Below are 16,553 nucleotides of genomic sequence, written 5' to 3'. Positions count from 1 at the left end.
TGTGAATTGTGTCAATTAATTGGGTCATTTGAGATTTTTAAGAAACGTCAAAGTATTGTTATTTGTGCGAGACGAATAAAATTTCACCGAGTTGAAACTTCAATATTACCTAGTTTCCAATTGCATCATCTCAACATTTAACAAACACCTAAGTACCTTTAGCTATATTGAAGTTCATCTAATCGCGCTTAGCAAAGTCCAAGGTAACATCATCACCGATGAGTACAAATGGAGCCCAGTGCTTCACTTCGCTAAATTTCTTAGACTTCCTGAGACACCTCATGGCTCGGTTCAGAGATTCACTGGAACTTCTTCCTGCTGCTAGGTGAAGGTAGAAACTCTTCATAAACTCCAGAGTGGCTTCGTCATCAATTGCCCACAGGGACACAAGAACAGAACGAGCACCGGCACCCAGGAAGGCTCGTGCAATGCCAACCACACCCTCAGCCTTAATCTCACCACGGCCACTATGGCAACAACTTAGCACAACCAGTCCTGCTCGCATTTGAACTCCCATCACATCACTCATTGTTAGCAAGAAGTCTTCTTCAACAAGGATCTGGGATGCTCGTGAAGGGTTTGGTGCCAAAGCAATTTCTCCTGTTTCCATTCTACCATGTGCTGCAATGTGCACTAAAGCAACTGAGGACAGTTTTCTCATCACTTGAGCTTTTGTTGCCTCTTTTCCAGTGAGGGGAACAGTGTTGAGTATTTCCCCAATCTTCTGTACTTCCATCTTTGCAAATGGCAACTGTTCTAGCTTTAACCCACAATAACGAACTTGCTCTAGGGATGGATCACCCACAAGCAGCGCCCCAGACTTCTTGTGGTAATCTGGTAAACAATCTCTGATCAATTTCAAACTATTCAATGACGGAATGACCCGGATTCTGAAAGACTCGCTCAAGTACTTTGAATTAGAATCCATGATTGCAGCATAAGGAGCCAAGCACAATGGACCTTCGGGAACAAATATCAGTTCATTGCCATTAATCAAGTCTTTGATGGGGCTAATGATGACGTCATACAATGTTCTTAAAGGATTGGTATCTGAGTTCGTTAGTTGGGATATGGTTTGATCCCTCTTCTTTGAAAGGTCTCCCCCGCTTTTCCGATCCAATGAACGATCCTCGCATTTCACACCACTACGGACACCAATTTTCTCATGAGCACTGTGAATTAAAGACTCTAACACTCCGCTGGCATTTTCCTTCGAATTATTCTCGCTGATTTGTTTTCTTCTTAATTGAACGTCTTTTCCATTTTGAATAATCCAGAAAATTATTTCTCTTTCGTGAACTGCCAAAAAGACTGTATCTGAAGGGAGGCAACTTAATGTGTCATAGGTCATTTCTTCCCCAGTATGTGATGTTTTAGTTTCGTACTTTGAATTCATAAGATCTCTTAGAGCTTGTGCACGTCCTTCCTCAACAGCAAACAAAGCCTCAACTACGTCACCTTGTTTCAAAATCAGACGCCATAATCTGGTATAAACCGCATTATTAACATCACGGTAGTTAATTGTCCACTCATCTTTACCTTGCAGATGCTGCCTAAGATCATTGAACAATCGCACGCTAGAATGATAACAATCAAGGGCCTCCTTCACAGAACATTGAGATTCAAAGCAAGCACCAAGATTACAATACGACCTTCCTTCTCCAGCCCTGTCTCCCACTTCTTTGGCAATTTTTAGACCTAGTTCAAGGTATTCAATGGCTTTTTTGAGATCTCCCAGACTGTAATAGGCGTTGCCAAGACTACCATACGACGTTCCTTCTCCAGCCCTGTCTCCCACTTCTTTGGCAATTTTTAGACCTAGTTCATGGTACTCGATGGCTTTTTTGAAATCTCCCAGACTTCGACAAGCGTTGCCAAGATTAGCATACGACTTTCCTTCTCCATCCCTGTCTCCCACTTCTTTGGCAATTTTTAGATGACGTTCATGGTACTCGATGGCTTTTTTGAAATCTCCCAGACGGTAATAATCATTGCCAAGATTACCATACGACCTTCCTTCTCCATCCCTGTCTCCCACTTCTTTGGCAATTTTTAGACCTAGTTCATGGTACTCAATGGCTTTTTTGAAATCTCCCAGACTTTGATAAGCGTTGCCAAGATTACCATACGACCTTCCTTCTCCAGCCCTGTCTCCCACTTCTTTGGCAATTTTTAGATCTAGTTCAAGGTACTCGATGGCTTTTTTGAAATCTCCCAGACTGTCATAAGTGTTGCCAAGATTACCATACGACCTTCCTTCTCCAGCCCTGTCTCCCACTTCTTTGGCAATTTTTAGACCTAGTTCATGGTACTCGATGGCTTTTTTGAAATCTCCCAGACTTTGATAACCGTTGCCAAGATTACCATACGACCTTCCTTCTCCATCCCTGTCTCCCACTTCTTTGGCAATTTTTAGATGACGTTCATGGTACTCGATGGCTTTTTTGAAATCTCCCAGCTGGTTATAAGCAATGCCGAGATTAGCATACGAGCTTCCTTCTCCATCCCTGTCTCCCACTTCTTTGGCAATTTTTAGATGACGTTCATGGTACTCGATGGCTTTTTTGAAATCTCCCAGACTGTCATAAGCGTTGCCAAGATTACCATACGACCTTCCTTCTCCATCCCTGTCTCCCACTTCTTTGGCAATTTCTAGATTACGTTCATGGTACTCGATGGCTTTTTTGAAATCTCCCAGACTTTGATAAGCGTTGCCAAGATTACCATACGACCTTCCTTCTGCAGCCCTGTCTCCCACTTCTTTGGCAATTTTTAGACGACGTTCATGGTACTCGATGGCTTTTTTGAAATCTCCCAGCTGGTTATAAGCAATGCTGAGATTAGCATACGAGCTTCCTTCTCCATCCCTGTCTCCCACTTCTTTGGCAATTTTTAGACCTAGTTCATGGTACTCGATGGCTTTTTTGAAATCTCCCAGACTGTCATAAGCCTTGCCAAGATTACCATACGACCTTCCTTCTCCATCCCTGTCTCCCACTTCTTTGGCAATTTCTAGATTACGTTCATGGTACTCGATGGCTTTTTTGAAATCTCCCAGACTTTGATAAGCGTTGCCAAGATTACCATACGACCTTCCTTCTGCAGCCCTGTCTCCCACTTCTTTGGCAATTTTTAGACGACGTTCATGGTACTCGATGGCTTTTTTGAAATCTCCCAGCTGGTTATAAGCAATGCTGAGATTAGCATACGAGCTTCCTTCTCCATCCCTGTCTCCCACTTCTTTGGCAATTTTTAGACCTAGTTCATGGTACTCGATGGCTTTTTTGAAATCTCCCAGACTGTCATAAGCCTTGCCAAGATTACCATACGACCTTCCTTCTCCATCCCTGTCTCCCACTTCTTTGGCAATTTCTAGATTACGTTCATGGTACTCGATGGCTTTTTTGAAATCTCCCAGACTTTGATAAGCGTTGCCAAGATTACCATACGACCTTCCTTCTGCAGCCCTGTCTCCCACTTCTTTGGCAATTTTTAGATGACGTTCATGGTACTCGATGGCTTTTTTGAAATCTCCCAGCTGGTTATAAGCAATGCCGAGATTACCATACGAGCTTCCTTCTCCATCCCTGTCTCCCACTTCTTTGGCAATTTTTAGATGACGTTCATGGTACTCGATGGCTTTTTTGAAATCTCCCAGACTGTCATAAGCGTTGCCAAGATTACCATACGACCTTCCTTCTCCATCCCTGTCTCCCACTTCTTTGGCAATTTCTAGATTACGTTCATGGTACTCGATGGCTTTTTTGAAATCTCCCAGACTTTGATAAGCGTTGCCAAGATTACCATACGACCTTCCTTCTCCAGTCCTGTCTCCCACTTCTTTGGCAATTTTTCGATGACGTTCATGGTACTCGATGGCTTTTTTGAAATCTCCCAGACTTTGATAAGCGTTGCCAAGATTACCATACGAGCTTCCTTCTCCAGTCCTGTCTCCCACTTCTTTAGCAATTTTTCGATGACGTTCATGGTACTCGATGGCTTTTTTGAAATCTCCCAGACTTTGATAAGCGTTGCCAAGATTACCATACGAGCTTCCTTCTCCAGTCCTGTCTCCCACTTCTTTAGCAATTTTTCGATGACGTTCATGGTACTCGATGGCTTTTTTGAAATCTCCCAGACTGTCATAAGCGTTGCCAAGATTACCATACGAGCTTCCTTCTCCAGTCCTGTCTCCCACTTCTTTAGCAATTTTTCGATGACGTTCATGGTACTCGATGGCTTTTTTGAAATCTCCCAGCTGGTTATAAGCAATGCCAAGATTAGCATACGACCATCCTTCTCCAGCTCTGTCTCCCACTTCTTTGGCAATTTTTAGATCACGTTCATGGTACTCGACGGCTTTTTTGAAATAACAGGTTTCTTCTTCTGTGTTGCCTTTCACATCTTTGGTGGTTTTCGGTAAAGAGTTGGTATTTTTCTATCGGATAAAAATGCATGTCAGTTAATGACGAAAGCATGAATATTTACCTAAAAAGTTTACAAAGTGCTATTTTCCGGATTTATATAGCTGAAACTATCGATACCGTTCCAAAGCAAAGCTTTGGTGATTAATCACCTCTTGGTCTAGCCTGTCTGGTCTAGTCAATCGCTACTTTTTCAATTCTTACGGAAAAACAAACCAGATAAAATCAAGAAACAAGTCTTATATCAGGACTATGGCGATGGTGGTTTACGGTTCACTATCGTTGAAATTATGTTTAAGTCCCTGTGCTTAGCGTGGATCCAGCATCTCCTCAAAAATGATGAAGAAGATGATACTTAGTCAGCAATTCCAAAATTTTATTTTAACAAATATGGGGAACTTAATTTTGTCTTGTGCTCTAACTGATAAGAATCTTCTGGAGGATCCAGACATACCATCCTTCTACAAAGATATCTTGTTTTCTTTCCTGGACCTGAAAAGTCTTTATAACTCTGAGGATGAACAAGAGATGATTCTCTTACATAATAAAGAGATCCTCTTTGACTACGATTGCGTTGAAAAGGGTGTCTTCACGCTGCATGATGTAATTGACGCCCATGGCAGTTTTTTACCATTTGAACTGTTCCAACAGCGTTATGGAGTTAATTCTAATTTTTTCAAGTATTTCCAAGTAATCTCTACGATCCCGAGCACCTTGCGGAAAAAAAGCCAAGGAGCATGCTAAGCCTAATGTCAACGTTTTATCCGGCGGCACCTAATTTCAATCATCCTCGGTCTTAACCATCGACCTCTTGAAACTTAGATCTCAAGACTTTTGTTGGCTTTTTCTCAATAAACGGAAGCCTCAGGCCACTGGTCTAATGAAATGGGACCGCGAATTTGCTCCGACGTCTTTGGCATGGAACCAAATCTTTAATATTTCACGTTTTCGTACAGTGCATTAAGGAAAACATTCTCTACGCCATTTTGGGCTCCATCTTTGGAACAATTTGGACCATACTAATAGAGAGAAAACTAATGTTAAGAGTTTTAAAAACAGTATTAAGAGTAAAGATTTATCGCCCCTAATAGATGACTTTAAGAACTGTGATATATGCTGCCAGGCCGCTATACATTTTACGTTTTATATATATCTCTGATATTATGAAAACGGTGTTAAAGACTGAATCGGGTGTTTTCATGCTGGATTTATGAAAACGGTGTTAAAGACTGAATCAAGTGTTCTTATTATTATTTTTTTAAATTGTTTTTTTTCGCTTTTGCTATGACAGCAGCTTGTAAATCGTACCTAGCATTAAAAGTAAAGAACTTCTTGCCGCATGTTTCATTTATTTATCTATTGTTTTTTCATTATTAATCGCCCTCCCCGCCCCTTTTCAATTTCTGTTAAGTTTAGCCCGGGCTACACTCGTCTGAATTCAGTTCGCGCGGTGACTCTGACAAGGAGCCGGCGGATAAGCGTTCTGTACTTGCTGTCTGAAGGACGTCTGCCCGAGGACATCATTAAGTCCAATTAAGGCGCAAGTCTAACGATCTGTTAGCAAGCGTCGTCCATTATCGTACATGGAGCAGATGTATCACACGTAAACGGAGCGTCATTTAACCCCGTAATAGTAGGCCGTTTGCACTGTGGCGATAATGTTGTCATTGCTTTAGACAGCAAAGGGCTTTACCCACATCAATTTAAGTGGCAGTCCCGCTAAAAGCGGTCCACTCGACTTCGGGACCAAAATTATTTTCCTTCATTTTTTGTCAGTGAAAAGGGTTTGACACATATATATGAAAAAGCAATTTATTATTTTCCAATTCCTTATTTTTGCTTTGCTACGAGCCAACATTGAATTTTGGCCGAACTGAGGTTGCCGACCGTGATCAGAAAGGTAAAATTCACCGATTTTGTGAAGCGTGCTACGTCGCCTAAAATGCAGCTCACGAAATTTCGTTTTCACACGAATTTTAAGGTACATTCATTACTTTGACTGACGAAATATTGAAACTTTTCGAAAAATTCTAAGCTTACCAGCGAGGCTGGAGGACACCCTACTCCGAGGCCTTTGATCACCTACTAAAATTTAGCCAAATTTGACGGGGAAAATCTCAAAAGTTGGGTCTAAATGAAGTCCAAAAAGCACATCACAGTAAATTTCATACCTTAATAAACCGTTCTATAAGTTCAAACCGGTGGGTATCTCCTTGGATTGCACGCCAGAACAGATTAAAATCTGCCACAGTCAGTGTGTTTACACAGCTATCGCTCGTGTCAAAGCTCATTTGCATAACTCTGGCACCCGGTGAAAACTGATACATCTTCTTCCGTTCAGGTTCGTTTGTTGACCTTCTGAGTAGTGGCAAATAGCTTCCTTTAATACTTGTGTACACTCTAGATCCAGTTTTAAGGTGAAAGTTGCGTTAAAGGTGATCAATTCTCAAGACTTGCGAGACTCCAAAAGTAAATAATGGCGCCGGTCTGCAGAAATTAACCGTTAAGCCGTCGACCTGACCCTTCAATAAATTCTGCCGCAGAGGTAGCACTAGGAGAAGAAAAAAATCGTAAGTTTTCTTTTACCGTTTAATGGCAACTGAATCCTGTACTACTGCCAATACTACTGGGAGCTTGAGGGCTATATGCCCGAATTTGAAAAACAACAACAACGAACACTTGCCAGTTGCACCGCTGGGAAATGAACCTGAATGAACACGACACGCTTGAATGGAACTATGTTTTGCGATGAATGATGGGCTTTACTTCTCTTTTATGCTTGATGCTTGTCTTTTAGTATCTTGCACAGCGCATATATACGTTTATACAACGAAAGCTGCACCAGCTTCGTCAAAATGTCACACGAGTTGTAATGTGACCAATTACCCAGGAGGGGGTTACTCCCTTATATGGGCTATATAGGTATCTGTATGTGAGGCCCCAAAGGTTAGGGTTTTTCAGCCGTTTGGGTCATAAATAGGGTATCGATTTTGGCCATTTTGGTTATAAATTGGGTATGGTTTTAGCACTGTAGTCTTGAATTGGGTATGTTTCTTAGCAGAAGCTACTTTTTCACCATTATCAATAAGGCCTTCAACAAAAGCCCTTCATAACGTATGTTTAGGGCAACTGTTTCAGCCGCAACGGTCATAAATAGGCTATCGTATTTTTGGTCAGGTCATAAATAAGGTAGCAAAAAACGCAGATTTTGGTCATAAAGAGGGTAAGGGTTTTGGGAAGTGGGCCCCACACTCCCACTCAACTTTTCTGGAAGTACCCCCCCCCCCCCCATCCTGGGCCAATTACCAGGGGCCGAGGGCAAACCCCTACCCCGCGCGCGTCGATCAATAGATTTGGCAAGATTTTCTCATTTCAATATTGATAATGAAAAAGGCACCCATGAATTTTTTGGACTAGTGCAATCTTTTCAGTATGACCGAACGACGACAATCGTGGTACCTTTTCAATTTTTATCTTCCTTTCCTCTGAAAATATAAGGAGTTCCTAATACATGAGGGCGCAGGAAGCAGACATGGACCTAAAATTTAGTTTTCCTTTCTCGTTATCAGCCGTTCGTTTTTCATAGAAAACACAATGGAAGAAAATCAAAAGATGGGACCAAGAAACCTTCCAAAAAACGGTCAATATCGAAGCGCGTGCAGATGTTGAGAGGCCGATTTCTCACTTTGTGTTCATAGGACTTCTACCATTCCCATTTTTTCTGACAACACTAGAATTATTGGCCATAAAAATAGTTTGTCTTTGATTTCTCCGCTTCGCGAAACATATGGTTAAGTGGTAGGACATGCACCCTTACTGGTATGGGGCTCAAGCGAGGGTGTGGACTTTGAACGTAATTGTCCTAAAATGCGATAGGCTTTTTATTAAAGGTGTTATATCGCTTCCGGCATACATCAGTGTTACATCCTCATGGTGTCTGAAAAAATCATAATAGCCGAGAGAAAATACATATTTGATAACATTTCCACATATAACATGTATCGCGAGCATTAACATATCTGAATTAAAAGTAGTGCTAATACAGACTTATATTCATAACCATCACTGAATAGGATTTAGCAGAAATTAAACAAAAGATGCAATTGAACCCTTTCGCCCCTAGTTCAGCACACATCACTGGCCGTACAATTTTTTTTACAACACAAAACGGTTGGTGACAGTTACACTGTGACTTGTCGACGCTGCACTGAGATTGACGAGCTACTGAATCCATTTATAACATCCCTTCACCATGTCCTTTAGCTTACAAGTTCATTTAAGAAGACTTTCGCTCTCTGGCTTTGAGGCGAATTTCAAAATGATCTCACTTGGCCTTGAGCATAATTCTGGTGTCGTCAGAAAAAATGGGAAGGGTAGTAGTCCTATAAACATAAAGAGAGAAATCGGCCTCTCAACATCAGCACGCGCTTCGATATGGACCATTTTTTGGAAGGTTTCTTGGTCCCATCATACTTGCACTAGTCCAAAAAATTGATGGTGCCTTTTTCATTATCAATATTGAAATGAGAAAATCTTGCCAAATCTATTGATCGGCGCGCGCGGGGTAGGGGTTGCCCTCGGCCCCTGGTAATTGGCCCAGGATGGGGGGGGGATGTACTTCCAGAAAAGTTGAGTGAGGGTGTGCGGCCCACTTCCCAAAACCCTTACCCTCTTTATGACCAAAATCTGCGTTTTTTGCTACCTTATTTACGACCTGACCAAAAATACGATAGCCTATTTATGACCGTTGCGGCTGAAACAGTTGCCCTAAACATACGTTATAAAGGGCTTTTGTTGAAGGTCTTATTGATAATGGTGAAAAAGTAGCTTCTGCTAAGAAACATACCCAATTCAAGACTAGAGTGCTAAAACCATACCCAATTAGTAGTAGTAAAGTGCTGGTTCTGTGACTAAAAGATAACATTTTTATGTAACACAGGGTGGCCTCTAAATCCTCCAAAGTCGGATTAGAAGCCACCCTGTTTTTACATAACCATAGTTATGTTTTTATCACAGAACCAGCACTTTACTACTACTCTAAGTTACCAAAAAGAAACCATCGAAGAAAGCCGCGAAGAAAACATCAAAGCACCGCACCACACGTGTCACAGAATTATTTTCTATTAGAGGCTTGTTTTTTCCAAAGTATACCGCCGCGATGGGTCAGGAAGAATCAAAATACAAGCATGATGAATTCGTTACATTTGAAAAAGACACGTCAGAGCTCCGCACGTGGGTGATGTACGTTTCAACTGGTAATTTGAGAAGCTCTGATTACCAGATCTACACAAGAACTGAAAAAAATAACTTCATCGAAACAACGGAAAAAGAAGTCCGGAGGCTGAAGAGCGCGAAAGTTTCTTACATGCTGCTCGTCAGGTTCAGGAAGTTCAACAAAGACGACGGCAAATACGCCACAATGGAAAGGTATTTCCACGACAAGGAAAACCAGCCAAAACTTTTCCTGACCCCCAACAAGGAAAAAATCGAGGAAGAGTACGACAGATTCGTGGAAAACACAGCCCAAGAAATCGAAGACGTCGAACTGCAAGACTCAGGATGGCAGTTCTATTAAATAATGCGGGCGTACATAAAGGTTGAAATCTCCCGGCCAATACGGGGGGCGTCGTACCTGCCGCTGCCGGCATGGCTGGCGAACAAGAAAGCGATAATAAACGCGAAGAACACCGACAACCAGTGCTTGAAGTGGGCGATAGGGGCCGCGCTATTCCCTGCGCCGAAAGGGAAAAACCCGAACAGGCCAAGCAGTTACCCGGGAAAGGACGGGATAAATAAGGAAGGGATAGAGTTCCCCACGCCAGTTGACCAGACCGGAAAGCTCGAAGCGCAAAACAAGGACCTGGCGATAACAGTCTTCGGGTGCGATGGGGGGAAGGTATACCCTCGAAGACTAAGCAGCAGGAAGGGGGCGAAAGAGGTGAACCTAATCCTGATCGAGTCGGGCGGAGTCCAGCACTACTGCCACGTGAAAAGGGTAAGCGCCCTGCTGTTCGACAAAACAAAGAACAACAGGACGTACTACTGTCTCATGTGCATGTCGCGGTTCACGAAGCCAAGCATACTCGAGGAGCACAAGAAGAACTGCAACGGAATGAACGGCAAGCCGACGAGTATAGAGATGCCGGAGGAGGGGAAGAACATCCTGCGCTACCGGAACTTCAAAAACCAGATGAGGTCCCCCTACATCATTTACTCGGACACGGAGTCGTTGACCAAAAATACCCCGGACAGCGGGGGTGAAGTAACAAGCGGAAGCTTCACAGAGAAAACCGAATGGCACGAGGCGTGTGGGTATTGCTACGTAGTCGTGAGATGTGACGGTGAAGTAACAGGGGCAGAGGTCTACAGAGGGGAAAACGCGATGAAAATGTATTTGAGCGGAAGAAAAGCGGAGTATGAGAAGATAGTGGAGAGTCTGTCCGCACCAGCCCCCCTCCAGATGAAACCAAAAGATTGGGAAAACTTCAAGATCGCAAGCAGGTGTCACATATGTGATAAAAGCTTGATAAAGGATGGGTACCTGGACTCAATCAGGGTGAGCGACCATAACACGGGCAGCTACTGCGGACAAAGCCACCAAGCGTGCTACTACGCGGTGCTCAGAAAGATAGGCTTCATTGGGCCCAGAAGAGAGATGAAAAGGAAAGACGAGGTGGACAAGTGGATTGAAAAAAACCAAGAAGAGTGCCTGTTCTGCGCGGAGCCGCTGCTAAAGAAAAACTACAGAGACGCGGTGAAAGACCACTGCCACGTGACGGGGGCGTACCGGGGAGCGGCGCACAGCGAGTGTAACCTAAAACTGCGGATAAACCCGAAAACAATCCAAATACCGGTGGTGTTCCACAACCTGAAGGGGTACGACGCGCACCACATAATGCAGTCAGTAACGGACCTGGGGAAGGAGGTGAAATGCATAGCGAACAACATGGAAAACTACATAACTTTCTCAGTGGGGGGGTTACGCTTCATCGACAGCTACAAATTTCTGCTGAAAAGCCTGGACTCGGTCGTAAGGGCGACGCCGAAAGAGTCGCTGAAAATATTAAGATCAATGATCCCGAGGGGCAGCGACTTACTCAGCAAAAAAGGGGTATACCCGTACGAGTACATGGACGGGTGGGAAAGGTTTAGCGAGACAAAGCTCCCGGAGAAGGAAAAGTTCTACAGCAAGCTAAACGACGAGCACATAACGGACGAAGAGTACGAGCGCGCGCAGAAGGTCTGGGAAAAGTTCGAATGCAAAACGCTGGGGGATTACCACGACGTGTACCTGATAACGGATGTGCTGCTGTAGGCGGGCGTGTTCGAGAACTTTCGGGAAATATGTCTGGAAAGGTACGGCCTCGACCCGGCGAACTACTACACGTCGCCGGGGCTGTCGTGGGACGCGCTGCTGAAGAAGACGGGGGTCGAGCTCGAGCTGCTGACAGACATAGACAAGCACCTGTTCGTGGAGAAGGGGCTGCGGGGCGGGGTCTCAGTGGCCAGCAAGAGGTACGCGAAAGCGAACAACCCGTACGTGCCGGGCTACGACCCGAGAAAGCCAAAAACGTACCTGATGTACCTGGACGAGAACAACCTATACGGGTGGGCGATGAGCAAGCCCCTGCCGAAAAGAGGCTTCAAGTGGAAGCACGCGCTGCCGACAGAAGAGGAGATCATGGCGAAAAAAGAGGACGCGGATGTAGGGTGGATTCTAGAGGTGGACCTCGAATACCCGGCGGAACTGCACAAGGAGCACAACGCGTACCCGCTCGCACCGGAGAAAAAGGCGGTGGGAAAGGAGGCGATGTCGCCCTACCAAAAGCGGCTGATCGACGACCTGGGGTCGAGGCCCCTGAAAATAAAAATGTTGCTGCTAACGGTCGAGGACAAGGAGAACTACGTCGTGCACTACACGAACCTGTAGCAATACCTGAGGCTAGGGCTGCGGCTGAAGCGGGCACGCAGGTGCCTGGAATTCGAGCAGGAGCGGTGGATGGAGCCGTACATCCGGATGAACACGGAGTTCAGGAAGGGGGAACAGCCCGTTCGAGAAGGACTTCTACAAGCTGATGAACAACTCGGTTTTCGGGAAAACGATGGAGAACCTGCGGAACCGGGTCGAAATAAAGATCCTCCCCACTGCCGAGAAGGAGAAAGTGAGAAAGCTGGTGGCCAGCCCCCTGTTCCAAAGGCACGTATTCTTTTCGAACGATCTGGTGGGGATCCACATGCGGAAAAACAAGCTGCTCCTAAACAAGCCGGTGTACACGGGGATGACGATTCTCGACAACAGCAAGATCCTGATGTACGACTTCTACTACAACCACCTAAAGCCGAAGTACGGCCCAAAGGTCGATCTCCCGTACACGGACACGGACAGCCTGCTGACAGAGGTAGAAACAGAAGACATCTACAGGGACACGGGAAGCAAGAAAGACCTGTACGACACAAGCGACTACCCGAAAGACCACCTGCTGCACTCGGAGTCGAACAAAAAGGTTTTGGGGAAGATGAAAGACGAGTGCGCAGGGAAACCAATCGCAGAGGTCGTGTCTTTGAGGTCGAAAATGTACTCAATCTCGCTCGCGTTGTCAAGAAACAAATAATGCATGAACAGTACAAGGAAATGCTTTTTGCTGCGAAGCAGCTATGGCATGGAATGAACATCATCCGAAGCGAGCGCCACAATATTTACACCATGCATGTGAACAAGATCTCGCTGTCGCCGTTCGACTCGAAGCGGTGGATAGACAACGACGGGATAACCACCAAAGCTTACGGGTACACCAGCTTTGATATATTGCCTACATTAACGGATGATGAACTCAGCGAGTTGGAAGCCGAAGTTTCAAAGTTGCTCTGGGGGTAACTGTGTGTTTGGAGGGACAACCAGCAGTTCTTCACGAACGAAGCCGCGCTTGGGACCGTCGCGCAGATAGTAGAGAAGGGGTTGATCCAGTTTGGTGAAAGATCTTTTAATGCTGTAAACCTTCAAAGACCAGATTGGGTCTGTGGCTCTTTTTACCCCGCCTTCAAGCTCGCCGGGTTGGTAGAGCTAACGAACTTGGACAAGAGAGGGAAGTATTTTTTCTTTTTTTCAAACAGGCCTTGAATAAGATGTCGATGGCCTTGCATAAACAGATTTTTCTTTGATGGCAACGGCGGGTTTCTTGCCGATAAGTCTTGTGACCTCGTTGTTCAAAGTCGAAACAACTTCTGGAAGTCTTTTCACCCAGGCAGTGGACCGCTGGCCCTCAGGGAGTCGCATTTCCACGGCGTACTGGTGCCCGAACAAGCGCTCAGCCAGGGTGCGGTTGAAACGTTCAACAATGGCCTGGTCGCGGTGAATGTCAACCCGCCCGCGCCGGATATATGTTTTGTGTTTTTTCATCTCTTTTGTGACTGCGCCCATGAATTCGCGACCGGGGTCAACCTGCAGCATTTCAGGCCATTTGAGAGGCGAGCGCTTGTAAATCTTCTGAAAGGCCTGGGCGACCTCATCAGAATTTTTCGAAGTCAAGGGTTCGGCCTCTTTGTAGCGGCTGGCCACGTCGACAACGGTCAGCACGTATTTGTAAACTTTGCGGCCACGAGGGAGCTTGTCGTGCAGCAGAAAAAGAAGGTCCGCCTGGTGGACCGAGTTGGGTGTGGTAACGTCGAATTTCGGCCGAGGAATTCGCCGAGGCGCGGGGAGGAATATCTGCCAGAGCGCTTGCTTGATCAGCCACTTTTTTGCGGTTTCTTCAGGTACCTTGGCGGCCTCGGCTAATTTTTTGATCGCAGAGATACCTTTCCAGTAGCTCCAGGGGCCGTAGTATATCTTTGCGAGTTTGGCGTCCAGCGCTTTACACTATAAGTAAGGTGTAAAAAAGTTTAAAGGAACCTGAATGCAGAGTAGCCCAGAGCTAGCGTGCCGGCGCCCACGAACATGAGTTCGCCATTTTTCTGCTGCTCGCTTGGCTGATAGAAATCTGAGAACTTGGGCCCTTTGGGGGGTATCATTTGTTCGTCGGGATGCGCCTGGTTGTAGAGTTTGAAGGCATAGTCAGTGTTGGTGAAGTTCTGCTTGGCCTCCGCCTTTATTTGCGCGTTGGTCGCAATCCAGTCGAGAAGATGGGTACGGTCGCGCGTGTATTTGGCGTAAGCCGCTTGGTACGCCTCGAGAGCTTTGTCATGACGCTTTTTTTCTTCAAGTGCAGCTTTGTCGCCCCCGCCAAGTGCCCTCGCCAGATAATTTCCGCCGATAAAAGCCGTGGCGTCCAACACAGCCCCACCAACCATAATCGCGATGCTCGCCATGGTACTATATTGCAGAGTCTTTTTTTTCAAATCATTAATTTCAGACGCTGTTTGAGGTTCTTCTTGTCTTCAGCAGGTTTGCAAGTTGGTCGCAATCCATTCGAGAAGTTTTTTTGGTTCGATCTTGTGTTTTTCTTTGGCATTTAGATACGCCTCGACGAATTCGTCGCGGTACTTTTTTAGACTCCACATTTTTTATACGCCTTTTTGTCACAACCCTGTCGAAAACTTCTTTTTTGCGGTTGAGAATTACTTCATCGGAAACCTCTAGAAACTCCTTGACTGCTTCATCATAGCTCTTTTCTTTTTCTCTAGCGGCTCTCAAAACAGCCTCGTGAACATCGATGATTGCAGTAATTGCCATGGTGCTATATAGCAGAGTCTTTTTTTTAAATCATTAATTTCAGACGCTGGTTGGAAGGATTTTTTGGTCCTCGAGGTACTTTTTGAGCGCAATGCTGCCCGCCATGACGGCGGTGAACTGCACGTAATCCATCGCGCTGTTGCTGGGATCAGAAGTGAAATTCTCTTTCACAACCTTTTTTGCGGCCCAGCCGATGCCCGCGGCCAAACCAGTGAGAGTAGTGGCGTCCATGATGGTCTTAACAAGCTTGTTGTCTGACATGATAGCGGTTGATAATATAAGTAAAAACAAAAGTTTAAAATAAATTAATCTGTCTTTTTTTCCGCTTCCTCTTCTTCTTCTACTTCTTCTTCTCTTCTTCTTCTTCTTACTTCTTCTTCTATTCCTCTTTGTCTTATTTTTTCTCCGTCCTTATTGCCAAATGCTGCTCTCAAAAAATTGAAGGTTGCGCAAAGAACCTTTTTGTTTAAGCAGCACAACACATACGTGACACCAAAAGAGGTGGCGAAAGTGATTAGAGTCTGTGGAACGTTAAGTTCTGGCATCATGATATATATTACACTTAAAACTTTAAATAATTTTTCTTAAACCTTTTGGCTGTGTCGCGCGAGCGGGTTCTGGCTCAACAAGCGCAGGCTCAGGGGCGGGCTCAGGCGTTTTTATTTTGTCGAATGCGGCCTTGAGCTCTTCACGTTTGTAATAAATCCCGACCAGTGAAACGACTATGCTGGCAACAGCAAGCCATTGGGTGGTGCTGAGGCCGATATTTTTTTCTCCGCTGCACTTTGGCCTTTCGCCTTCTGTGGTCGGGGCTGGCTCGGGGGCCGCTGTGGCGGCTTTCGCCTTCTTGTTTGCAGCTGCGGCTTTTTTCTGTTGTTCTCTGGCCAGCCGCGTTCTTTCAGCAACCATTTTGCCAGCAGCCACACGCTTGGGATTTTTTACGTGCTGCGTTGTCGTAGTTGTAGTTGGAGTTGTAGCTTGCTGCGTGATATCGACGGCAGGTGCTGTCTGGGTCTCGCCCTGCGAATGTGCCGTGACGGCAGGTGCGCTCTCGGAATGTTCGGTAGACATTCTGGAACAAAGGGTATTCTAAGCAAATATTGTAATACTTGGAGCAAATGTAGTAATGCTTGGAGTAATGCTTGGAGTAATACTCAGTGTTTGTGCAATCCCTCAGCAGTTGAGGATTGCGGAATTTCTTCCAATTTTGCTTCGTCCCTTCTCTTCAAATGCGAGTTAAAATCAATATGTTTTGTGGTGATCAGCGCCGCGTTGGCCGCGGCAAGAAACCGGCCGCAATTCAAAGCAAGGATGCCGGCCAGATTGGATAGCTCTTTGTTTATGATGTAGTCGTTTCTGAGTTCTTTTTGATAAGCGTCGATGTCTTTGATGTTAACTAACATTCCGACCGCTTTGGTTGCAAGAAAAATGAAGCTGTCCATCAGACTTTCTGTTGTCTT

General features: G+C 45.2%; 2 protein-coding genes across 2 annotated transcripts in view; both read right to left on the bottom strand.

Annotated features, from left to right (window-relative positions):
• LOC110048258 (uncharacterized) overlaps positions 1-16,553 on the bottom strand; it is a 37,008-nt gene that overhangs the window by 1,020 nt on the left and 19,435 nt on the right. The window contains exon 8 of the mRNA XM_089295010.1: positions 157-4,438. Within this exon, the coding sequence (XP_089151136.1) occupies positions 179-4,438 (4,260 nt within the window). The 3' untranslated portion in view covers positions 157-178. The remainder of the gene's footprint in view (positions 1-156; positions 4,439-16,553) is intronic.
• On the bottom strand, positions 13,806-16,230 carry LOC149109877 (uncharacterized). Its single transcript, XM_089295012.1, has one exon. It carries the CDS (start codon positions 16,162-16,164, stop codon positions 15,664-15,666), a length of 501 nt encoding a protein of 166 aa, XP_089151138.1. The 5' UTR covers positions 16,165-16,230; the 3' UTR covers positions 13,806-15,663.

This window comes from Orbicella faveolata, unplaced genomic scaffold, assembly GCF_042242905.1.
Source record: "Orbicella faveolata isolate gen_17 unplaced genomic scaffold, um_ofav_v1 contig_25, whole genome shotgun sequence".
NCBI lineage: Eukaryota > Metazoa > Cnidaria > Anthozoa > Scleractinia > Merulinidae > Orbicella > Orbicella faveolata.
Note: the sequence above shows the minus strand (reverse complement) of the source record. Positions and strands in the feature narration are given on the sequence as shown.